Raw genomic sequence first — 26310 nt, 5'->3', positions numbered from 1 at the left:
GCTTTTCTGGAGCAGGAAGCACCAGCCCCACCATTCAGCAGAGGTCTGAGCATACAGCTAATCCAGCACTCATTCACTCATACGTCTCAGTAAATCAAGCTCAGTGTGGAAAACAAAACCGTGAGCAAAGGTTGCCTAAGTGATTCCATCCTAATGGCTCTCTTTTCAAACTTTTACAACTTCACTGAATTTCTGCCTCTCACTCAATTTTCCCATGCTAGAACCCAGCCTGAAAGCAAAGTTTCTGGCAAAACTTACTCAAGTGCAGCTCAGTCACTTCCAAGACAAAAACAGAAGCTGTATATCTTGCTGCCATCACTGCACTCCCATACATCTTTTTAAGGAGTCTTGCACATTGCTAGCACCAGCTAGAAATTTGAAGCCGCACAGGAATGTGCCCCCTGCTTATAACCAAAGTGCTCTTTGAGGAGTGAGGTGGAATTTCAGGTCTAATTTAGCTCTCGATAACCAAGTTCCTCAATGTCTGCATTTTTCTCACTTTTGTTCATCATTACACTGGCTCCACATGGATCTGAGGCCAGGACGAATGGACCCACACATTCAATGGAAAGCTGTTCAGACAAGACAGTCTGCGCGGGGTGAAGTAACTGCCTATCCCCTTGGCACTGCACTCACAGTCAACAGTACCTCTGTACAGAGGCACCAAAATCAGAAGCTTTTCAAAGAGAAAAGCTGGCGCGGTCACTACAGCACAACTACCCCAGTGATGTGAATTTTAAGAACGTGGGGGCAGAGCCAGTAAGCACTGACCGAAAGGGTGATGACACCGTAAGAAACCAACTGGCGCATAGCTCAGAGGTCGCCTGGCACTGCCTACGAGACTGAATGCTCTGCCTTGTCACACTTGTTTTCTTGCTGCCCAGCAATCCCGTGGATACAGCAAGGAGCAACACAAGTATTTGGTAGGAGGCACAAAGCCAATTCACTCCCACGTCTAGCTGCAGGGTAGCAACTTTCAGGTTTTTGCAAGCCGGGTGAGTGGTAGAGCACAGTACATACGTTGTAGCAGCATGTGTCTCTTTCATAGTGCCTCCCAAACCAGATAGAGGGAGAAATCTGCTGCCTCTCAGCTCAGAGGGGCTGGTGGCTTTGGGAAAAGGATGCTGGCTGCCTCCTGTGGGTCCTGACATGGTGAATGTGCACCCACACTGTAGGGTGGCTGCCATCTCCAGTGCAGCTCACTCCCCAGCAAAGCAAAAAGAGAGACTGGAAAATTAACATTCAGAGTCATTTGGAAACCAGGGCAGAAGGGAGTACTCACTTTTCTATGGCAGAAACATGCTTTGTCTCAAACTTCCCTTTGGTGAGAAGCTCAGGGGTGATCCTCCCCTCAAAGAGCAGCCCCTCCTTGGCCATCTTCACCAGGATGAGCCTCACCAGCTCCCCCATGTACATTCCACTGACCATTTTCTCAAACCTGCAGGAGAAGGCAGCAGCAGTCACCCACAGGTTCACAGGCAACACCAAGAGGCACAGACCAGCTGTGCACCTGCACCACATGCACCAGCCAGTGGTTTGCACTGGCACAGGCAAAGTCAGGCTTTCTTGAACTGCTAAATTCATAACATGAGTGGAAAAGGGAGCGCAACACAGCAAACAAAAGCAAAAAGAGTTAACTTTGTCTGGCTCCAGCAAAGGCTGTGTTGATAAGCTGTGAATTGAAGCTAACAGAGTAAAAATCAATAGCCCTAATCAGGACTTTGGTAACTCTGATCATACCCTTTCTCCTGGGAAGGTCCTCTCTGCATCAGGGTTGCTAAAGGAGCAATTTTGAAGCAGAAAGCAAACTGAGGCACAAAGACTGTATGCAGAGGAAACAACCACTCATCCTGGCAGATGGCAAACTGCAGGCAAAATGTGATCCTGCCTGGACCATGCCACCATCTCCTGATGCTGGTGAGAGCAAATACTTTGCCTGAACCATACCACATGTCAAATAAAGCCAAAAAGCTCATAACTAACTGCCTCACTCACAGTTGCTTCCCAGGATTTAGAGATCCACGGTCGATCTCTCTGTCAAACTCGGTCCTGATATCTTCTAGCGAGCCATCATCCCCAAAGGCCCCCCACTCTGTGTTTATGCACATCCTGCCCTCATCTCCTTCCACCAGGTCAATGTGCCGCATCTCCTCCATGTAACAGGCATTGGTGCCAGTGCCTGCAGGGAAAGGACATGAAAGTACTCATTAAACAGTTCAGGCAAAGGGAAAAAAAGCCACGTGAATGCTCCAGCAGCAATGTGTCTTACCAATGATCAAGCCGACTTCACAACGCTGGTCATCAAAACCACAGGTCATCATAGTCCCAACGGTATCATTCACAACAGCCATGATATCTGCATCGTAGTCCTGATGGAGGAAAAACAGTACTTGTACCATATGGCTTCTCTGGAAAACATCGCTTGTGTTTATCACTGGTTTGCTCATAACCAATTCCACCGGGAAGAGAGGAAAATCATAGAATCACAGAATCATTAGCATTGGAAAAACCTTCTCAGCTCACCCTGGCCAACCCCAGTCCACCCCCACCTGCCCACCACCCACGTCCCTCAGTGCCACATCTCCATGGCTCTGGAACACCTCCAGGGTGTGTCCCCCACCTCCCTGGGCAGCCCATGTCACTGCATCACTACTCTTTCTGAGGAGAAATGTGTCCTAACATCCAACCTGAACCTCCACTGGCACAACCTGAGGCCATCACCTCTCATCCTATCACTGTTATCTGGGAGCAGAGGCCGACTCGCATCTCACTATACGAGCCGAGATTCATCCCATCTCACGCTTGGGGCCTTTTTATCTAAAATCAGCAACCTGGTTACCTTCACTCTCCGTAAAATCAGCAGTGAGAAACTGCAGGGAGCAACACAGCTCACTGAGCATAAAACTCCCCTTCTCTTCTGCTCTGCTCCCATGTCAGCCCGCTGCACAACTCTGCTGGACAACAATATGCAGTTTCTCAGGAATGGAATGTGTGGGTACTGCTGAAAAGCTGTGGCACCAAAGGGCAGCACTTCCTCAGTTTTTGCGGGGTGATAGAATTGCTGGAGATTGTCAGCAACAAGCCACAATGTAGTAGCTGAGTTTTGTGCTACAAGGAGCATCACAGCTTCCACACAGTAACTGTGAGATCACTCCATTTTCCCAGCAAACAGCATGTCTACATGCAAGGGAACCATCACTCACACCACGTGCTCAAGACAGTGGTGTGAACAGAGGTCTCTGACACAGAACCACCAGTTTGCTATGATGCAGGGTTTAAAAGAGCAAAAAAAATAATGAAGCCCAACTTACCCCACGTTTCTTGATGGCCTTGTTAAGCAGCTTCACAACATCCGCTCCCTCCACTCCACTCGCTTTGAAGCGCTTCGTCCACGTTATCAGAATGCCCTGATAAAACAAGAGCGCAATCCTCAGGACAGTGCCACCATAAAAGCAAGTCATTTTATTTTTATTTTTTTCCTTTTAAAATAAGATTTTGTTCTTCAACAGCATCTACAGGTCTCTGTTCCTAAATGGAAATACTGGAAATGTAGCAAGGGTTAAAATTCTTAAACACGTTTGTAGGTACCCGTGCTCAAAGGTAAGTACTGGGATTAGGTGTGAATTTAACATATAATTGACTATGTACACATATAAAAAGTCATTATAGGCAAGGCTTAGACACAAAGTCTAAGCATGAAAATGATTTCTGTGCTGAAAAGGATGAAGATAAGTAAAAATGAGGCAAGAGAACAAGATTTAAAAGTTAAAGAAAGAAGAACCCCAGCAAAAAGGAAGTAAAATATGATAAATTATGTTAAAAAAACCTGATGTACAGCATGGTTCAAATGCATTCCACTGCTCAAGCAGCGTGAAATGTAATCAGCACTGCCTCACCTGGCCCTGCTCAGCGCCAACACTGGGAGCTGTGCACCAGGCTACCTGCAGCCCTGCAAGCTAGCAAACAGGTCAGGCTTTAACAGCACAACCTCTTTCTAAAGGTGCAGCATGAGGTTGACTTCCCTGCATTTATTTGCTACGCCATTGCCATAGTTACGCTGCACCAGGAGGCTGCTGAGTCACTTGTGCTATAAAGAGCAAAAGAAGGAAAATATTGTAGCATGCTTGTCATAGGAATCACACCAGTCACTCCGTGCAAGGCTGGTTATTTGCATGCGAAAGGATGTTGCTCCCAGGTGGCATATCCAACTGCACCCAGTGAGGCCACGGCTCAGCACCACTGCTTGGGGGGAAGACCCTGAGCTGGATCGGTGTCTGCACTTGGGAAGTTCAGCAGTCTGAGCAAACACTGCAGGATGGGCCCTTCCCAGCTCTCCCACACGCAGAGGTGAAAGGCTGCAAACCCACTGCTGCATTTACACAGCAAACCATAACCCTGAGGAGCTCCCGCAGAGGCAGCATAAAACATCAGATGCCTCTTTGTCATCTGCTAACCGGCTCCTTCGCACAGAAGCACAAATACCAATCTGACAGTGAAGCATGGCACTCATTTACTCCAAAACATGAGACCTGTCTGGGATTCTGCTTTCATAGCAGCGTTTGAATAACACACTCTTCTGCATGTTGAGAAAGTTGTGCAATCTTCTTACCTCATCCAGCTTAGACTGTCGGCACGGGAAAGAAAAGGTAAACCCAACCGGTAATTTCTTGTCTTTGATTTGTTGTTTCTCCATAAAATCTCCCAGGCATTCAGCAACATGATCAAAAAGCTGCAAGAAGAGCAGAAAAGTGCCATGATTAGAGGAACAGGTTGAGGGAAAACACACTTCCAACCGTATGTGAAAAGAAAGGAGAGAAGATCTACTCCAGATTTTTAGAGATGTTATGGACAGAACTACGGAAATACTCCCAGGCTGTGACCATGTCCTGCGTTATTTAAAACACTGAGGGGGATAATTGGAAGGGAGTACAAAAAGCTATCTGTTGGGTGCAATTAGCCCTCACAGCTTCATTGAGAACAATTTACAGTCTCAGAGAGACAGCAGAGCACTACAGACAATCATGAACACCAAGAGGAATGTCTGGCTGTTTGAAGTGGGTCAATGAGTGGTGTGTGCAACGTTACGATTTAACAGAACACCTTTAACTCGTTCCTAAAATGAGACCTAATTTGATTAAGCCCAACTACGGTGGTTTCCCAGGGAAGATGCTGCCCTTCACTGTCTGGAGCAGATCAAGGACACTTTGCTGGGCATACAGTGATATAGCACGGGACACGCTGTGCTCCTGTCCAGATGAGGGAGGGAGGAATGTGAAAAGAACAACTACAGTGAAGTAATAAAACACAATGGCTTCTCCAGAAGGCACACAGTAATAACACCAGCCTACACCTCTATTATGTTTTCCATTTGAAAGTATCTTGCTACATACTCAATCCCATTAAAGCTCCAGCTGCTAGCAGGATTACAGACAATAGCAAGGGGCCAAGTGCAAACCCTTCAGGAGAGCAGGAAACAGAGATATTGACTGAGGACATTGCTGCAAAATCCCTCTCTTATGCAACAAATCACAACTACATCAAGAAGAGACAGGGCATGCTTCGTAAGTATGACTGCAGAAGATCTCTCAGCGTTCCCCATGCAGCTGGCTGTGCAGCCTCCTGGCAGCCCACTGGGTCACCCTGCTGCAGGTCAGCAGGCAGGCAGGCTGCAGGCAGCGCACCATGACTCAGGGAGGCACACAGCAAGACACGCGCTCCGCTCCGACCCAAAACGTGCATGGGCAAATCCAGTTAACTATTAGCTACATTCTTCACGTTACAGTAGCTGTGTCTGCTCAATAATGCATGCTCTGGGTGTGCTACTGTTTTCAGTAAAGCACAGAATATAGGCATTTCTCAAAAGAAGGGGGAAAAAGCGGGAGGCATTTATTGATTTTCCTGCCATTTAGCACAGTACATTGTTTCTTAAGAAGACTCAAGGATGCATCTGTGCGCTCCCATATCCACACTAACATCCACATCTTGCAACTAACCAGCAGCTCTGCCAGGACGGTAGAGGCAACATCACAAGTTCCTGCGGATTTCATATAAGTGAGGTAGGCAGATGGAGGAAAAGCCAAATCACTGCTCACCCACAAGCGTGCAGTGCTGGGAGCCCAGCAGTATTACAAGATCTTAGAATCATCAAGGTTGGAAAAGCCCTCTCAGCTCACCCAGCCCAACCCCAGCCCACCCCCACTGCTCACATCCCTCAGTGCCACATCTCCATGGCTCTGCAACACATCCCGGGATGGTGACCCCATCACCTCCCTGGGCAGCCTTGCCACTGCACCACTGCTCTTTTGGAGGAGAAATGTGTCCTAATAACCAACCTGATATTACATTGCTATGTAATATCTACTACAGACATAGACCTATAGCTATAGACCTGCTATTATCTTGCAGGAGTCAATGAGAGTTTTGCCCTTGACTTCAACAGGGAACTGTCTCCAACTGTCAAAGCTGTCAGGCCGCACCTGACAGATGGGGAAAAGTAGAACTTTGAATGCAATGAAGTAGGAAATATCAAAACCAACTGTGCCAGCAACGCATGCAGCCATAAACTGCAATCCCTTCAATAAAGTGATTATATATTAGGCTTAAAGGGTATAACTCACGGAAGTTAATGACACAGCCTGCTGAAAAATATATTCATAGCCTACCCTGTGCAGGCAGTTCAGTCCAAGTATTCCACTAATCTGGCTCAGAGACCTCACAAACCTCAGCCACATGCATCAGTCGTAAGTACCAAATCATCACCCGCCTGCGTGCCTCCCAGGCATCTGCCACGTTTTCCTGTCAAGTCTCACAACAAGCATTTTGGTTGTGGTCACATATTGTCACGGGGCAATTCCCACCTGGATGCAATTCCAGTGATGTTCACCCCTCTTTTTCCTGTTACTTAAATACCAAGAGGACTGTTCACCATGAGTCACTGGAAGCCACCCTTGCTCCCTCTCCCAGTTAAAAAGCCGTGAGGAAACCTATCAGCCTGAGTTCCATGCTGCTGGCTCCTGGCAGCTGAACGGCCTTGGGATATTTAAAAACCAAAACACAAACACAACAAAGCCCAGGAAAGAATGCAGAGCTGATGTCTCTTCTCCCAGCTTCTCCTTAGAGTCTGTATTGCTCCTCCATCCAGTCTCAACTGTGTTACAATTGCAGGGTTGCTCTTGGCATTTGCCTACAATACTAAGTCATCTTCCTGCCCTCCATTCCTATCTCTGGAAGGTAAGTTTACTATAAATGTTGGAATTTTTATTTCTGGGCCAATTTTCTCCTAAATCAGCCAAAAGTCTCCCGCACAACAACAGCAGAGCAGTAGCAGGCACAAACGCTCTGTTACTAACTACAGCTTATTTATTCTCAGTATTGACAAAGAGCTGTAGGGAGTCCGTGCATGCTATAGAAGGAACTGTTAAGATGCTACGGTCATTCTTGTGCTCTTTTCCAAAAAGAGCAGAGTGAAAGCAGCGAATCTTTAGGGAGGAGTCATACGGAAGAGGCACTTACCCGTGTCCCGCTGCCATGAATGATATCTTCAGGTGTATTATAAATTTCACTTTCCATTTGTACAGTCTGCTTTTTTTCATGTGATACTTTCACCCGCAGAATTCGAAAGTAAGAACCGCCGAGATCCAGAGCGATGAAATCTCCTTTCTCTATGTGGAAAACAAGACATGGGTGATTAAAAGCTGTATGCAACACGCATTTGGGTAAAAAATAAGCTCTATTAATTAAAATGCACAGAGAAATGCACAGTGCTTATGGCAAGCAAGTCTAGCTGTAGGGCATCCATGCGAAGCGTCAGCCCCATCCCCTCCAGCTGAAGATGAAAATGGTGCAATGGTAAGGACAGCTGCCATTGATGCATGGGTAACTGCAGCGAGGGCTCATCCGGAAAGAACAAACCAAGAGCGGGCAGTTTATATCCAGATCTCATGACTAAGCTGGCAGAGCAAGGATCTCAGGAGAAAGCTGAAAGGATGTTAGAAAAAGAAGAGGAAATGAAGGGATGCCAGAGCACTGATGAGCCACCTCGTGCTGTAAGTGAGCCTGTGTCACTTTGGCAAGTAGCAGCGAATAGTGGCTGGTTTTTGCTCTGCTCTGAAATCAACAGATTATGGAGAAATGTAGTTAAGCAGGAGCCACCCGTTTCACCCCTGGAAACGGAGATTCACTGCAATCTGCAATCAGATAACAGAAGTCAGAGAAACAACAGCCTGAAACACCACATGGAGCCCTGTGCTGCTCCAGGAGTTACTCAGAACCTGCAAGCCCTTGCACAGAGCTCCTAAGCACCTCGCCAGGAGCCAGGGCAGAAGTGAGGGTGCCTCCATTCCCCTCGGCACTGGGAAGGATTTCAGAGGTCTGAAGCCAAATACATGACCGTGCTCTGGCTATCTGAGAAATGACACTCTCAGTACCCCCCGGAGAGCAAAGCAAATACATCTGACTCAACTGCTCCTGCTATCTTGTCTTACCAAAGAGGGAGCAAACAAAGACAGCAATCACTGAAGTCTGTGAAAGACTAGCATTTGGGGAAGCAGCAGGCACACCTTAGCACACAGACACATGTGCCCAGGCTGCAGCTAATCACTGAGGCTATTTGCAAGCACCTGCATGTGTACACAGCATCTCCCGGCTCACCCAGGCTGCTCAGAGGGAAGCAGAACAGGCACGCAGTGCTTTCTCACCCTGTTTTTTTATCAGTTTGTACTTTTTGTCAGTACCAGAAGTCCTCTGCACTGCAACCAGGATGAGCTGCATCCCCCAGCTGCCTTCCATATTGCCAATCCCATCCTGTAGCACTCTTTAGGCTTGTGCCTAAAGCTGTTTCAATGCCTATGGGAAGGCCATTCCCAACGTCATCATTTCTCCATTTCTAACTAAATTCTATGTGGAAAGAGCTCTAGTAGATGAGAGGATCAATATCCATCAATGTGCTGTATCGCTTCAAACCTCAGCTCAACTCAGAGCCTTCTGACTCCATGCTGTTGCCAAAACACTGCATACGGTTAGCAGACTCAGACTCGCCCCTGAGATAACTCTGTCCAACCTCAGGCCATAACTCCTCAAGTCTCACAGCTCCTCCGCATCACCCCACACACCCCAGGAGCCCTGCCCCACTCAGCAAAACCCTCCAGCAACAGCCAAAAGAAGCAAACGCACTGCAGAAGCTTTTATGGCTTTGCAATACTGTGGTTTAATACAGCAAACAAAACACCACCACGTGAGAAATTACAAAGAGCAACAGCCTGCTTACAGAAAACATAGCAAAAAGACAGTGAGAGCGCATGATTCCTACCAGCCCTTAGAATTTCACTGCATTGCAATGCAGCCTTCTCTTCACACTGCCTAAGACACGGGCAAACTCAGAGTTTGCTGAGATACAGACTGTGCAGCACCTGCCTGCCTGCTTCTGAACACTGAGGCTTTGAATATTGCCTTGCTCTGCTACAGATGTCACTGAAAATGTGAACACAACCAAATTGCATGTGCAGTTCTCTTACTGGGGTTTGCATCACAAATTCAGTCCCTCACCTTCATCAGGACAAAACTGGAAGGTAACATTTACCACAAGCATCTCATTAAGCCAAATACCTGAATAAGCTTTATCATAACAGGGTATCATTTCTTGAATGTAAACCATTACCTTCAATAAATAAATGAAAAATCAACACTGGGCCAGATGGCCCTATTTCAAGCCTAAATGCACCTCAGTACATACTTCAAACAAATCCCGCACTTCAGAAACAGCTTCCCTGGCAGCAAACAGACAGATTAGCACAGCTGATTTCCAGCCAGGCTCATGGCAAGGTAACATTTGGTAAGAGCTATCCTTCTGCAGTAAAAAGATAGAACTGCTCTGAACAAAACCCAAAGCTTTTCATACGCTAAGTGACAGTTTTCTCTCAGACTATTTCAGGAAAAAAAACTCAGCTAGCAGCACTGAATCTACGATTTATACCATAAAGATGCCAGAGCCAGAGGAGGAGGAAGAACCAGGCACAGAGCCCCTTTCCCCATGCCACACCACATCCCCAGTCCCTACCATGGAACAATCTGCAAAACTATAGCAGCACTTGCACTTGGTTGCCTCTCCTGTGGTCCTTAAAGTGAGCCCTGCTGTGACCCAGCTGCATACAGCAGCTTCATGGCTGCCTTTCTCAACAGGCTGCATGTTTCAACACAACATTGCAACATAACAGCTGGCAGTGCTAAATTAAGGGAGACGCGGTATTTGGGCTCGTTCTATCTTTATTTTTTAAACAGAAAATTGCATTTAAATTAAAAAAGCATAAGGTCGCAGAACGTAACAGCAAAGCAGAGCTATCAAAGATTTCCACCTGTCAGACAGCTCCAACTACTGCTCTCAGTAATGCTTTGGAACGTTTCTAACAGGTTTCCCATGAAGCACACCGTATTTAATAGAGAAAATTCTCAGATCCTTACCTGAGCCATCAGGAATGGACCTCACGAAGGTAGGGAGCATTTTCACCGTAGCCGTTGGGTTAAAATCTCTGGAGAGACCGTTCTTCATTTCTCTCCGGAAGCGAGCCATAATGTCTATCAGAGTTTCGTCGGAGAGCCGCATGGCGTAAAGGTATTTATCGATCTGGGGAGAAAGATGAACACCAGCACGAAGTGAAAGGATATCCTGAGGTGCCCAAGCAGACCTACGCCATATCCTACTCCTGAATTACAAGGATAATACAAGGATAGCCCCAGTTTGGTGCTGGTGCTCTGCCCAAGCCAACAGCACAGCCGAGCACTTCATGCCTTGTCTTTTGATACAAAACCAAGGAAGGAGCATGAGAGCTACGACTTACATGAGCTGAAGTCAACCCATCCTACTGCCCAGCCCCAGATTGCTCTGCCTTCTCCTTACCACAAAAAAAAGCTCACCCATAGCCTCACACCTTTACTGCCAGCCTTCCCCCACCTCTCATCTTTCCTGACTATCCATGAGGTGAAAAAGCAAAGCTAAGCATTTCTCTTGTGGCGCCTTGTTCTACATGGAGGGAATGCAGGTGTTGCTGCAGCCCACCAAGCTGCCTTGTGTTGAAACCTTCCATTGCAAAGGACCTGCCACAGCAATTTCAGCACTATGTTCCCATCTGAGAAATGATTCCTGAGTACCAGAGCACCTTCCCTATCCTGCTGCAGAACAATCTCAGCCAGAGGCTGGGGAGAGGCAGAACTTTGCTCTGGGCAGGTTGAGTCTTCCTCCTCAACACAAAATGTCAAATTAAAAGTGGTTGACTTCTCCCTTCTGGAATCCCAAGACAGAAACTTCATCACCCTGGAAAAAGGAGACAGTTCCAGATTCCCGGTAACATTGCTTTCCATAACCTTACACCCATCTTCGGCAGGAAGAATGAGAGATGCTTTGCACCTCAGAAGTACAACTTGGCCCTGGGAGTCCTTGCCAAATGCACGTCCCACTTCGTCCATCTCAGCTGCCAGTCTATTCATGTTTTCTTTTATTATGTGCCTTAGAAACTTGGTTCTGCAAATAGCGCACAGAAGGTTCAAACCAAAGCCACACCTTTGGGATTGCTTTTGCCAGCAGCTTAGCAGGATCGAGTACATAAAGCCTTCCTTATGTTTTCTGTCCTCAGCAAAACTGGAAGAACCACCTGATCCAAAGCCGCATCTCTGTGCTGGGGCTCAGTGTCTCCTCTGCTGCTATGGAAGCCTCGAGAGCAGTCATCTCCCCGCCGACACTATGTCTCAGCAGGTGCAATGCCACAAGAAAACGCTCCTTGAAAAGTGAATGTGTGTAAATGCTTCATATACCTGGGACTTTGATACAGGAAATGATGGATAATGCCAAACATGAAGGAAACACAGACAGTCAAAATGTAATTAGACCCTAAGCTGGCCGTAAACCCGGCGCCACTTGGATTGCTCTGCAAAAAGCACTTCTGTGGCACCAGATAGTGTATCGCCCCAAACCAGACGTGCTCCAGTAAGCAGCACACATGCAGCCAAGGAAGGGGGCACGGATGGCACCAGCCAGATCCTGAACATCAGGGCTGGGGGCTGCAACATGCGGCTGGAACCTCAGGCAGAGTGGACCCTCTGCATGGCCAAGCAGCGCGGGAACAGATGGGTGCTGAGGCTGGTGCCAGGCTGCAGGAAGGTCTCTCTCTGCCACTGCAAATGCTGTTGGAGCTTTTTTTAGCAGAGCCTGCTCGGCAGTGATGTCAGAGCCTGAGGTTATTCCCTTTTAAAGGAGGGAGGGGACTGGAGCTATCACGGCTGTCAGCAGCCCATGCCGCCGCTCGGAGGCCCCATCACCCAAATCCCCCAGTGACAGCTACGCTAGTGTATCACGCCACAAAACTACCCGCTTACAATGCTGCGCCTTCCTTCTGAAAATACAGCTGAGGCCCTGAGCCCCACCTCGCCCTGCTGTGAGCGCAGCTTTCGGTGTTTGCACAGTCAGGACCAGGCAAGCCCACGCTCCCAGCACTGCCCTCCTGCAGCGGGGAAAAATGGGAGGCAGGGCTCTGGTTTCCTCATGAAAAGCCAGTGAGAGCTGTTAGCCCTTACATCACAGGCCAGGACCATCACGCTGAGGCCATCCTCACCGCTGCGACTCCTGGGGCAGGGAGGAGGGGAGGCAAGGACAGAATCACACTTTAAAACAAAATAGATCCTGTGTGTTAGTGGGGCGGAAAAAAAACAGCTATTTTCTCCCATGCAAGAAAAGGGTTAGTCATCCCAGCAGGACAGCCAAAGGGGAAAGCAGCACTTCTCCGAAGGAAAACCCCCAGCAAACAGCCATGAATAACTGGGTGGGGAGATGGGTCTGGATTACAGGAGGGAGGTTTAATAACACCCCGCTCTGCCCATGGCCAAAGCCGATCACAGAGCAAATCCCAGTCTTATCCAAAGGGACGCAGTGGAGGGGTGGCAGGGACAGTAGGACTCCTGGTGGCAGCCAGCTGGGCATGGACCTGCACACAGTGCTAGCAGCAAGGAGCAGAAAACACTGCTTTATGTAGCTGCGCCTACGATGGGCATCATCCCTGAGTGCTGCTGCACAAGCCTCTGGGAGCTCCGTCACTTTTCTTCTTTTTTTTTTTTTTTTTAATGTTTTTTTTTACCAGCCAGACAGAACTTGCAAATGTTATTGGTTTTTTTTTTAATGGGATTTCATCATCCAAACCACACACAGGTAATTTTTCTTGCTCACATAAGAAAGACTCATTGTACTGAGGGAAAAGGGCTGTTTGAAATTCCGAATATTGCAGGAGCTCCATGGGAAGCTGTGGATCATCACAAGTGGGTAACGCAACGGACAGCACTGAGGTCCCATCCTCACATACTCTGTGGACACCTGACAGTAGTCTCTCAGTACCTGAAGGGAGCTTATAAGCAGGAAGCGGAGCAACTTTTTATACGGTCTGATAGTGATAGGACAAGGGGGAATTGCTTTAAACTAAAAGAACTGAGATTTAGTTTAGGTGTTAGGAGGAAATTCTTCAATCAGTGAGGCAGTAAGGTGCTGGCACTGCTGCCCAGAGCTGTGGGTGCCCCATCCCTGGAGGTGCCCAGTGCCATGGATGGACCCTAGGCTGCTGGTGGGCAGCCAGCCCACGGCAGGGGTTGGGGCTGGGTGGACTTTGAGGTCCCTTCCAACCCAAACCATTCTGCAGCTCTATGTTTCTATAAAACACACAGCCAATTACCCAGACACTGCTAGCACTGCAAGAGCGGGGCACTCCTGCAACTTCAGAAATCATTAACACCTTTTGTACCAGCGCAGCCTTCATGTAAAGCCCCTCCCCATGCCAGCACCTTCCTGCAGATCTGCGCTCCTCAGCACTGGGAAGATTCACCAGGAGCCACAGCGTGTTACCACAGGCAGCTCAGCCATCCCAATACCGTACTGCCTTACAATTTATCAGATCTGTTTCTGAAAAGCCTTTACACAGTGGGTCACAGCTCCAGAGGTTTTCTTGATACCTACATTTTATGCTCTGTTCCATCACGTTCTTTTCAAGGTTAATAATCTCGGTGTCACCCTCAAAAGATTTTTTTTCTTCTTGTGTCAGGCAACACAAAGAAAAGGCATTGTTCCCCTGACAGGGCAATCAGGCAACACCTAGCGCTCCCCTCTCCAGAGCCGGCTCTGCAGGCACAAACCTGCTGGGACTGAAGCACTCTTAGGCAGGACACTATTCAGTCAAACCACTGTATTTGGGTAGTACATGGCATTGCACGTCGCCAGCTTGCTTCTGCACAGCAGGCTCGTGTACAAGTGCAGGGATGCATGGCTTCGCATGTACTTCAGCACCGCACACCCCGCCTGTTCCTCCTGCCTGCCATGACTCGCCCTGCACAGTGCCCCAAAACCTGCAAGGTGGGGCCAAAATTCCTCTCAAACTTAAGAGAGTGCCTAACATCCAGCAATGTGGAAGCAGCAGGCACTGCTCCTTGGGCTGAGGGCATGCCAAGAGCCTGGAACCAGCCTGGGGGGTCACACAGGGGCTGAGCAGCACAGAGACCCTCCCAAAGGACGGCCAAGTGAGGGGGCTCAAAACCTGCCCCAAGCAATGTAGGCAGGAGCAAATGTCTGAAGTCCTCCAGAATGGACAGCCTGCTTTTCTCTCACTGGATTTCCTTTTATTTTCCAAACCGATAGAAGAACACCTCACAGCTCCCCAGCCAAAGTGATTTGATGTGCCATCAGCCAACAGCAGCTCGTGGTGCCAAACCTTCCTGCAATAAATAACCCCCGGGAGCACCGTGGAGGCCTACATACCCCTCTTGGCCTTCCCCACGCAGCGCCGCAGCATGCAACCCTACGCTTATCTGGGGTTGCTAAATATAACAGCACAGCCAGGCAGGGGAGGCCTCACCCAGGCACACAGGCCCAGCACCGGCTGCAGAGTGCACAAATCCTACCGGAAAGAAGGGCCTGGGGGAGTGGGAGAGCAGCTACTACGGGGGCTGAAGGCCTTCCAGCTCCTCATGAGAGCTGCAGGATGGAACAGCCAAAGAGGAAAACAGCGGATGGAGACGGGGAGCACAAGAGGTGCTTGCTTTGGGTTGATGCAAGGAAGGAAGGGGCCGTGGGCAGAGCAGGGCAGGGCAGGCAGGCCAGTCCCGCTGGGCCCAGGCAGAGGCCCAGGAGAGGAGGTGCCCCCTTCAGTAGGATGAGCACCACGGAGCAGCCCTGCCAATGTCACAGCTGAGGCTTCCCCGAAATACTGCAGGGATGGATGCCTTTGGCGGGCACTGGGCCGCACCGAGTGGGTCACGTAGCAGCGCCGGAGGAGGTGGCAGAGGGGAAGGGAAGCCTCCGCTCCGTGACGTCAGCCCGACGGGGCCTGGTGACATTTGCAGTTATTTTCCCTGATTTGTATCCCCACATCCCCAGCCCTGGGCTCCATGCTCCCGCAGCCCTGCAGCGTGTTCAGCCAGGACCTCCCTGCCATGTTTGTATCCATCCCGTGATGTGCATCACATCGCAGGGCTATACCAACCGTGCTATTTAATGCAGGAGGAGAAACAAAAATACCCAAAGAGCAACTTCTCCTTTCTAAGCATCGCCACCTATACATTCAGAAGCCACGGTGATATGTAACTCGAAAATGATCTGCAAGCGATTGCTGAGCGATGGATGCCCACGGTGGCCCGGAGAAGGGTATTCCCCTCTCCAAGGATGCCAGTGCCCGGAACGGCCCCTGAGATGGCACCCGGGGTTGCACCCATCCCCGTCAGCACCACAGCACCCCGGCCGTGCCCACCTTGCCTCGCTCAGGCTGGGTGAGCCTCACGGCTGTGCTGCCCATAGCGGGGTGGCCATGGGGACAAAGCAACGACGGCAGCAAAATAAATGATTTAGGGGGAAAAAAAAAAAAAGAATCAGCCCTTTGGGCTGTGGCGGGGGTGCAGCCCGTCCTCCGCGAGGCTGAACCCTACCTTTTTGACCTGGTCCTCCTTGAGCTCGGTGAAGTAGTAGGCCAGGAGCTGGGCGGCGATCATCCTGCCGGCTGCAGCGGGCGGCTCCGCGCACGCAGCGATGCGGCGCCCCGGGATGGCCGCGCCGCCGGCGCCTCCCCTTCCTCCACTCCTCCTCCTCCTCCTCCTCCTCCTCCTCCTCCGCTGCCGCCCCGGCCCCGCCCGCTCACGGAGCTCGTGCGGCACGGAGCCGTCGGCCCTGCGGGGGGAAGGAGGCAGTACGAGCAAGGAGGAGGAGGAGAGCGTTATAGAAATGGTCGTTTCCAGCAATAGGAAGGACAATACAGGATGCTGGGGCTTGCATTACTGTGGAACAGGAAAAGCAAAATGCAAACAAAACAAACAAAAACTTTGGAAATTCTGCACTACGGCTGTTTTCAGAAGAGCCTCTCCATTCAGAAACATTTGAGAAAACAGCACAAACGCGGTGGGAACGGCCTCCGCCCCGTACTGATGCTGGGGCAGCTCTGAGCATCCCCTCCCAATGTACGATGGCACCGAGCGAGCGGGACGCAGCCCTGACCCCTGGATCTCATGTTTGTCCTTCCTCCACCAGCACCATCACCACACCAGCGCTGCCCGATCCCCCTTCCCAAAGTGTGCTGCCACATCTCTGCCACTGCGTTCCCCATCATCACCCCAAAGAACGTGCCAGCGGCTACAAAGCCCACGTCCACGTAAGCAAGGATGAAGTTTCCCCCTGGAAGCAGAAGGATGAAGGCAGATGTCGAGCTGATGCGTGTTGCACACCCCGTCCTTCCCCAGGGCAGGAATGTACAGCCATGCACACAGCACTGATGCTTGGAGGCATGATTTGCATAGGCATTGTCTGCCAAAGTCCAAGTGATTAAAAACCTGGTTCTCAAGTTTCCGGCTTCCTTTTCAGTGCTACTTCAACTAAATGGCCGCATTGGTGGATGCCACAAGTTCTTTGGCAGCCATCCTCCTTTGCACTGCTCCAGTCACTGCAGCAGAGCCGGCAGGATTTCCTCCACATCAGCACGCTGGCTTCAGCTCTTTCCCTGAGATTCTCATCAAGTGTTCCGCTGCTCTGTGTGTGGTGCTCCTGCTCAGTTTTGGAGAGCCAACGAGAAAACACGCCATGCTCCCAGCACAGGTTGTGGGTGCCTGAAGACACAGCAGCCTGGAGCTGGGCAGCAGCTTCCAACTACACCCAGTGACATCCCCCCCGGTCCCTCACACCAGCCAACAGAGTGCTCACTTGGGTGCAGCTCTCTGCTCGGCCTCTCCTCTGCTGCTGGTTAGAAAGTACCCTTATTCCCAGCCTGGGCCTGCTCCTGCTTTCAGTCCATCTCTCATCTCCTAACCTCTGCCTTTCAGCTCAGCTCACACTCTGAACTCCTGTTGTTCACTGGCTATAAATACAGAGGAAGGTAACTGGACCCTCCTTAGCTTTTTTGGCACTAAGTATGACAGAGGCAGCCCTTTTTTCATCTCCTTTCCCAGAAAAAGACCAGACTGGATTAGCAGCCATTTCCCCATGTGCGCTCCAGCCCAAATCTGTCTCTTAAACATGCTAGTTGAAGTTAGATGAGTTGTTTCAGAAAAGGCTGAAGCCTCTGTGCTGACACGCGCAGGTCTAACTGGAAATACAGCACCAACCCCTTGCGAACTGGGAGCACAGAGCCTGAGGCTATGAGATTAACTTGGACACTGAGATTCCCCCACCTCGGCCCCCTGCTGCCTGAGGTGTCCTCACCCAAAAGCAGCCCCGCAGCAGCTCACAGCAAGGCCTGGAAGCAAGAAGTCACTTCCTGCACATAAGCACTTCCCTTTGCCTCTCGGTACCATGCGAACGCAGCCCAGCACTGCTCAACTACTGCAGGCTTTGTGCTAGCTGTGCTGCTGCTGCTGCATGAGGTGTATGAGCCCTCTCCTCTGTCCCCACCTGGCCACCACCTAACGACATGGTGCACAGAAATGCTTGCCTTCTCGATTAAAGCACGTGGACTAGTGCAAGTTCTTCTCAACTCACCTTTGACCAAATGAAAGGGATTGGAACTGTCCCCTCGGGGCTCACAAGGAACTTAAACCAGCCAGTTCACACTGAGGAGCCCACAGTATGCAAACTGCACCCCAGAAGCCGTTACAGAAAAATTAACAGCCCATCTGAAGCAAAGCAACTGTGCTGTTTGAACGTTCACTATTCTCCACATTGCTCCTTGCAGCGCATGGCCGGCTTTTGTGCTGCAGGCACTGCTGGATGAAGGAGCTTTCCTCCCACCTGGCAGCTAGAAGGGCAGCTCAGCATGCCCACATGCACCACAGCCCTCTGCACAGCCTGGCACGTGGGCACTGCTGCTGGGTACCCCGCAGGAGCTGCCCAGCACCACCAGCAGCTCTTCGTGCCAGGGCCTCCTCCAGCCTCCTGCACCTCCTCACCACACAGCCCTGCGCTCTCCTTCTGCTTTACTGCAAGAGGCCCATTCAGCAGCCAATTAATTAGCAACACCTAATGGGCGCCACCAGGCATCCCTCAGGCTATTTTTGCAGTGCCATGAGACAAATGACCAGAGGCTCAGCACGACACCTGATGACTTGCAGCTATTTCGATTGCACTCTAATCTCATTGCCCAGGTTTAGCAGTGCTGTCTGAAGTCATTCGGTGCACCAGCTCTCCCGGGCAGTTCTGTGTTTGTTTTCCCTTCCTTGCCTATTTCTTCACCAAATACTTACTCAGATTTAAATCCTACAGGTTGGGGGGATTTTGTTTTCAGTCGCACCCATTGCATAGTTTTAATGTGCTCAGTAGCTAAAGACTTCTTTCTCCTGTCATGAAAACAATGAAGAAGTTGTGTTTGTTGAGTTGTCTGTTGTTTGCTTGCTGTCGGTACCTGATCAATCCACGTTTACCTACCTGGCATTTCCCCTTCACAACACTTACAGCACCATCACCAAGAAACGTTAATTTCCAGTTCACAGCAGCATGGCTGACTAACAAGGATTTTGTAATAGCCTTCCAAGTTCCCGTTTCTCAGTAGGACACTAAGCACACAAAAGAACTCGCTGTGCGTTTTGCTGGACCCGGTCCAGAAGATACAAAGAAAACCTGTAAGTAGCACAGATATCGATTCGATAAGGAACTCAGCTGAGTGAGGTTAAATTCATGATGCAACTTGACCTTGCCAGGAGGCACAGCAAGCAGGCACTGTCACCATGGGTTGTGGTGTTTTACCTTGGTTTTTTTCCCTATTAACATGATTAGCTAGAGTGCCTCGAGGGGAGCTCATTCCATGCATAGAAAAGGCCACGCCACTTGTGGACAGAGCAGAATGCACTTCAAAAGCAGGTATTATGGTGTCATGTCTTTATGCTCTAGGTACACCATGTTTCCCAGATCTGAGTGCTTCCCTGGGAAGTCTGGTGCCAGCACCTTAAGGAAGGGCCAGAACAGGCTCAGCACGTCTCACCAAGCCAACTGCTCCAGCCAAGAAAGAAACACAGGTTCCACCTGCACCAAAACACTGGCACAGCTCCTAGTCTCGAGAGACCAGTGGAACCTGCTTGGGCAGAAGAGGGGAGAGCAGACAGACACCCTCACCCATGATAGAAGGACCTCTGGTGACAAATCCCATAATGGTTTGTTTTGGAAGGGACCTCAAAGACCACCCAGCCCCAACCCCTGCCGGGGGCTGGCTGCCCCCCAGCAGCTCAGGCTGCCCAGGACCCATCCATGGCACCGGGCACCTCTGGGGATGGGGCACCCACAGCTCTGGGCAGCAGTGCCAGCTCCTTGGTGCCCCAGCCTCCCCTGCTGGCCGTAGGTGGGCAGGAATTTATCTGCAACTAAACGTTGTCTCTAAGCTCAAAGCCCAAACTCAGGTGCATTGTCACCCCATGTTTATACGAACATCAGTCATCTAAATCTCCTGTTCTCTGGTGTTTTATAATGTTTAAAAAGGAACTTGAAACATCGAATACTGCCCCAGGACAGACTCCCTCCCCGCAGCAGTGTAGCTGGCAGCTCCACCACAGAGCAGCTACAGAAGAGCAGTTCCATCCCCTTGTGCCTCAGGCACCCCCCAGAGCAGCGAGGGGACCCCCTGAAGGAGAAGGCTCTTCTCCCTGGGGGGCTGATGGATAAGCCAGGGAACTACTACTACCCCAAAGGTTTTCCCTTCCTCGCAGGAGAAAGTGAAATCACTGCTGTGATATGCTTTAAGGATGATTGCAGGCATCATGCCCCAGAGAAGCATGGCTGTGTGTGCAGCTCAGCAGCAGCTCTAGGAGGTGCAGGCATTAGTTGGTATCCATCCACACCCCAAGCACCTGTGCTACCATCACCCAGCCAAGGAAGCATGTGGTCTAAGCAATCAACCAGCCAATGTAGAACACAGTGCTCCCGTCCATACAAGGTGCTGAGTTGTGTATTAATGCTACGACAGTTACGATAAATTACACTAACAGATTTTCCAACCCACGATCGTTTCCCAACATAGATCCACACTGTTCACATCCCTGAGCACTTCACATTCAAGTACACTCAATTTGCTCTTTCCTTACACACTAAAAGTGAAATGCAGGTATAATCCAAACTCATCTTTCTTCTTTCCTGTCTTGCATACAACTTCCCTCTCCTGTGCCAAAGAAAACGGGAGAAAGGAGGAAATATGCACAAAGGAAGGCGACACCTGCTCCAGTTTTCTGGCTCAGCCTGGGGACTGTGGGGACTCCATCAAGGTGAAAATTGTAGCACTGAGGAACTGCTTTTTCTAGTGCATTGGTAGTAAGTCACCACTGCAGACCATGGGTGTGCAAACACATACACACACAGAAGCATTTCAGCAAACTCACTTTGCAGGGCAATAAAAGGCTGTGTTCCTATGGTGATGAGCCTGAAGTCAATTAATTGCCTTTCCTGACCAGAAGGTGAAGTATCTGTTTCATTTTGTAAAAGATCCCTTCACAGCATCAAATTGAAATGAGCACAAATGCAGAATTCTGATACGCTACTTAATCTCTAACATTAATAGAATGTTTAAAGAAACAGCACTGTCCCAAGAATGCTTTCATGGCATGCTCTGAGTAGGTGTCTTTTAGTTATAGTGCATCTTTTCTCTAACAGCATTAAAACCCTAATGAAGAGCTTGTACTGTGCAGAAAGGAGAACGAGATCTGCCCCTCTTTTGGTTGTCCAGCAATAACTGGTTCCAAACAAGGCGCTACTACCTCTCAGCCAGGCCTAAGAGGAAATGTACACATTTCTCCTCAATCCACCATTGCATTTCGCTAGCATTTGATGCTAGCAAAAATCAGTTTGTATTGCTGATTCCAAACCCACAGTGGTGCAGGCATTAATTGCAGAGACTTCAGAATCATGCTCCTCTTCCAGCACACCCAGTGCCAGACAGCTCCACTCCAGGCCAGGTTCAAACACACACAATAACGAGCTTTCTCCAACACCGTGTCAATGACACCCACCTCCCTTCAGTCAGGAAGAGGTATGAGGCAGTGACTTACTTTGCACAGTGGGGAGCAGCAGTAGCCGGGCACATCCAGGGTGCTGGGCTCCTTCTGCGTGGCCATTGCGGAAGCACCTCTTGCCATGTCACATGGTCATCACAGGGGGCTGTCAACAAGAAAGGAGGCAGAACTGTGGGTTTTCCTATCTCCCCCAGGCTCAGGATGCCTATGGGTATCACACAGGCTTGTGCACGCCTTGCAGTCAGGTGCTCTGTTCCAAGCCCATCCAGTGGCTGGGGTACAACAGGTACAGACCCATGGTTTGCACCACTCCAAGAACCAGGGAACATGGGGGCATGTGAGCAATGGACAGCAAGTGTGACTCAGAATAATGGTGGAGATGGGAAATGTGTGGGCAAAATGTTGGCCCTTGCATGAATCCAAGCAAAGCAGAGCTGTGGAATTCCTTCTTCATGTGGGGATGGAGGGCTTAAGCAGACATTGTCTGGCTTCACAACATAGCTACAACAGACCAGTGACAGGAAATCCTGGTGGGCTTCTTGTTTTAATGTAAAACAAGAAGCACAACTTAATTTGGTTTTGTAAACAGGGAGATTCCTGTCTGAAAATGAGACAAACTTAAGAGATTTTCTTTTCTCTGAGAGACACAACTTATCTGAGACTCATGCTAGGGGCCTTGAGAGGGAAATTTTTGTTTACAAGGCAAAAGAGCTGAACACAACACTAATTTATTTAATGGAGAAGTCATAGTCCAGGTGCCCACACATCTTGATATCTCAGCTTCTGGTGAACCTGTATCATCTCGGTGCTTTATATGAGCAACCCACTGCTATCACAGGGCCACAGAATCATAGAGGTTGGAAGAGACCTCTGGAAGTCATCTCATCCAACCCTGCCTAAAGCAAGGTCCTAGGAATTGCACAGGAAAGCATTCAGGCAGGTTTTTAATATCTCCAGAGAAGATTCCATAACCTCTCTGGGCAGACTGCTCCTGTGCTCTGTCACACTCACATTAAAGTTCTTTCTCATGATCAGTTGGAACTTCCTGTGCATTGTCCCTTGTCCTGTCACTGGGCACCACTGAAGAGAGCCTGGTTCCATCCATTTGACTCACTCCCTTTAGATATTTACAGGCACTGATAAGATCCCCTCTGTCTTCTCTCCTCCAGGCTGAACAGCCTCAGGTCTCTCAGCCTTTCCTCATACAGGAGATGCTCTGGGCCCCTCATCATCTTTGTAGCTCTCCACAGGGGAGCTGGACTAGATGACCTTTAAGGGTCCCTTCCAACTCAAACAATTCTGTGATTCTATGATTTCTGCAGCAGTCCCCAGCACTTGCTGCAGTAATACGTAACCCCCTGCAGCTTCTCACCTTTCCTTCCCTGCAGAGGATATAGTTCCTGGTAAAGCAAAACTACACACAAAAAATAGCTTTGTGATGTCTTAGACCACTATAACCTGTCCCCACTAGTTCACTGGACAGCTGCCATGAGCTCACCAACCCCCTATGGGACCTGACCCAGTGTCAGCTGACCCGTGGTCTCGCTCAGGGCACCCCTGTCTCCCACTGGGGTTACAGACAGTTCAGCTCTGACATTTAACATCAATACAAACAAACACATTAATGACCACTTTTATCTCTAGCCAGGTTTTGGCCAGGTAATGGCAACAACACTGTCTGCAGCTACCAGTCAGCATCTGAGAACCAGAAAATCCCCAAGTGGTTCTATCACCCACCCCCAATATAAGATACTACCAACTCAGGGCTCCAGCACCAATGTGCATGGGAGGATGCACATCACGTGCTAGTCAGGAGGTTATCAGTATTGGCCTGGTCAGTCCCCTCCTTCCCCCTGCACAGTGGTGGCATTGCATGTGGCTCAATAGATGCTTTCTGGGTGCTGAGATGAGCACCCTTCTAGCAGTGCTCTGTCGGCACCCCAAGTACCCAAAGGGGATTTTTGCCTCTCAAGCACTGCATATTCAGAACAACAGGGCTCAATTCAGACTCCTTAAACTTTGATCAGAGCAGGGACAATAAATCTGATTGCTTTTCAACAGCAAAATAGAATTTTTCATTAAAATAATACTGAATTTTTCACATACCCTTGTCTTTATCAGGAGAGCAATCTGGACAGTAAGACACAACCACCAGCACAAACAGGATCCCAGATATATTTAAAGAGCAAAGAGCCTCTCTGCAGTCGGGTAACAATGGTGCTTCATTTGGATCCGCTTTCCAAATACTTACACAGCATCCCTTCCAATCACAACATGCCACTTTGAAATGCCAGTATCACTTAGCTCCTGAGTCTATTAGACCATGAAACAATAAACCCAGAGATATAAAAATAACCCAGATACCTACTTTAGTACCCAGTTGAGTTGGCAGGTGTTATCCTGATGGCTCCATGGCAAAAGCATCCTCAGAAGTGCCATACCTTGACCTTTGCACAGTAGGTGTCATGAAGCCAATCTCCAGAAACCACGGTGTCTTCCCAAAAGGTGCTAACACTAACTATAGCCCTTTGTTTCTTTGCACTCAAGGTTTCTCCCCGTCAGCTTTCTGGCATTTGCCAGCGTGGTGCACGCTTTATTGGGCAGATATTGAGCTGCAAATTCCTTCATACTTCTCTATCCGCAGCATTCTGCAGCTAAAGCACTAACCGGCCAGCAGATGTAAATGCCACTTACTGCTTATTCCTGCTGCAGTTTGTTGAATTAAAACCTCTTTGTTTGCAAGCTGTAAACAAATTCTTCTTAATCTTTCAATAAAAAATGTCAGTTATGCTCTCTAACAATGAAACTTCACTGCAATGAAAGAGGGCATTGCTATTGCTCTAATCATGATAACATATCAGCTGCTTTTAGAGTCAATTCCTTTTTGTGCAAAATTTAATGACCGTGCAGTTATTCAAATTTCAGACTAACAGACCTACAGCGCTGCTCCCCTATGCTGCAGACGCACCCTTGAAAGCAACAGAAAAGTCTCTAGAGCGGAGGTTCTGAGCTCAGAGTGCAAAACACCTTTAAAATTCATTCGGTACAGCCAGTCTCAGGCCCACGTTAAACACAGCTACTTCAGTGGAGAGCCAAAAAAGAAAGCCAGATCTTCAGCACGCTATAGCAGGCACTTCTCAGGCCCATGGCCTTCATTTGGCTTCGCTGGGGGCCGTGTTTATCTGCAGCTTCCTCGTCCCTCTCTGGTTTCGGTGCATTTCCTGCAGAATTGCTGGCCGCAGCAGATGTGCCCTTCGGGCATTTCAACTTTTTTTTTCTCATGCCACTATTTATCCCATTTGTTTCCAGAATCAGCCGCAGCTCCCAAATCAGCATCTGTAACTTTCCGCTGTGAAGCATTCAGGACACGCCTGCTGGGATAGCTTCCTCCTCCTTCACCTGCTCAGCCCCTCACCGACTCCTGCTCCGTGCCCTCCCACCGTCCATTTTCTCCTCCTGCAGAGAGCTCACCCCCACAACACAGTTGTCCATCAGCAGCTGATCTGCTCCATTAACCATTTGTTCCCCAGTGACCATTCTCGCCCTCCTAACCGTGCCCTATGTATGCTGGCATGCATCCGCAGCCAGAGCCGCCTCTGCGCAGGACCTCAGCTCAGCCATAACGTGCCTTTCCCCCATCGTCGAGGCAGTGTGTGCCTCCCAGCGATCTGTGCCTGCCCAGGACAGCCTTTGTGACTCACAGGAAGGGTCATAGCCAGCAGCAAGGAGGACAATCCTCTTCAGCGACCTCATGGGAGTTCTCCTGGTCCCACAGCTAAACAGATGGCCCAGCATCATCACCATATGGTTGCCCTATAGGAAAGGGGACTTCCTGGGGCCTTTCCAGGTGCACAGAAACCTTTGGCAAGGCAAAGTTCCATCTAGCAGGCACAAAAATAGTGCATCAAGTTGACAGCACCGGTGTTCCGAGAGCTGAACTCTGGTATTTTGTACATGCCTGAGGCTGGGAGTAACCTCACCCCCCCATGTCCAAAGCAGCCACCCTGCTCCTCCTTCCCCTTTTATCCTGTTCACAAAACAATACAAATCTGAGCCAACTGACTTAGTTACCTCCCTAAACAGACCTTGTAATCTGCTGCTTATATCACATCAGATATTCTATTGCTGTTAGCCCTTTTCCCTGTTACTGTGACTTAAAGCTGCTCCAATATGCAGTAACAAATCTATGGGAAGCACTGACTGCTGATGTGCCATACTCCTCTCATATCTCTCCCTTCTTCTCCAAACAGACTTTATTCTTCCCAACAGAAAGGAGAAAAGAAGATATTGTGGCAGTGAAACAGACTGTCTTCCTCCTGCCCACCCACTCCCACGACAAACTCAAAGTACGCTGGCATTCCTCTCTCAGATACTCATGACCATCACAGCACTTTCAGTGTGCACCTGCAGCATGCTAGGATCACCAAGAGAGGAGAAAAAATCAATTAAACTGTTGGTGTTTTTATACTTTGCTTAACATCTGCAGACTGGAGGCAGTGCTGGGGCAAAGCAGACATTGATTTCCCTGCCTACCCACATCACAAATAGGAGGTTCACACTTGAGCACAGGAATTGTTTTGTACATTTGTATGCTTGTGGGTTGCTTTTTGTTTGTTTGTTTTTTATTTATTATTTTTTAAAGATCACTTGACAAGCTACCCAATGGACAAGTCTGGGAAACACTCTGGGTGGGTCTCAATGACACTTCAAGGCAGTGGAGACCCCTTCCAGAGGATCACAAGGGGTATGGTTTAGTGGGCGTGGTGGTGATGGGTTGATGGTTGGACTTGATGATCTTAGTGGTATTTTCCAACCTTAATGATTCAGCAGTTAAGAGCAAATGTAAGTGCACCTAGCTGGACAGCACTGATCCAGCCTGCTTCC

General features: G+C 49.4%; 1 protein-coding gene across 2 annotated transcripts in view; it reads right to left on the bottom strand.

Moving 5' to 3' along the window:
- LOC110399272 (hexokinase-1) overlaps nt 1-24109 on the bottom strand; it is a 33354-nt gene extending 9245 nt beyond the window's left edge. Inside the window, exons 1-9 of one of the 2 annotated variants that reach the window (XM_021397655.1) lie at nt 23795-24109; nt 21463-21571; nt 10456-10618; nt 7513-7661; nt 4610-4729; nt 3312-3407; nt 2270-2369; nt 1996-2179; nt 1283-1438 (exon numbers count right to left, since the gene is read on the bottom strand). In XM_021397655.1, coding sequence (XP_021253330.1) covers nt 1283-1438; nt 1996-2179; nt 2270-2369; nt 3312-3407; nt 4610-4729; nt 7513-7661; nt 10456-10618; nt 21463-21549 — 1055 coding nt within the window. In that variant the 5' untranslated portion in view covers nt 21550-21571; nt 23795-24109. Of the gene's footprint in view, nt 1-1282; nt 1439-1995; nt 2180-2269; nt 2370-3311; nt 3408-4609; nt 4730-7512; nt 7662-10455; nt 10619-15942; nt 16102-21462; nt 21572-23794 lie in introns of those variants that run through there. The other variant, XM_021397656.1, reaches the window with a different exon arrangement.

Source organism: Numida meleagris, chromosome 5, assembly GCF_002078875.1.
Source record: "Numida meleagris isolate 19003 breed g44 Domestic line chromosome 5, NumMel1.0, whole genome shotgun sequence".
Taxonomy (NCBI): Eukaryota; Metazoa; Chordata; class Aves; order Galliformes; family Numididae; genus Numida; species Numida meleagris.
This window is presented reverse-complemented; position numbering and strand designations above follow the sequence as displayed.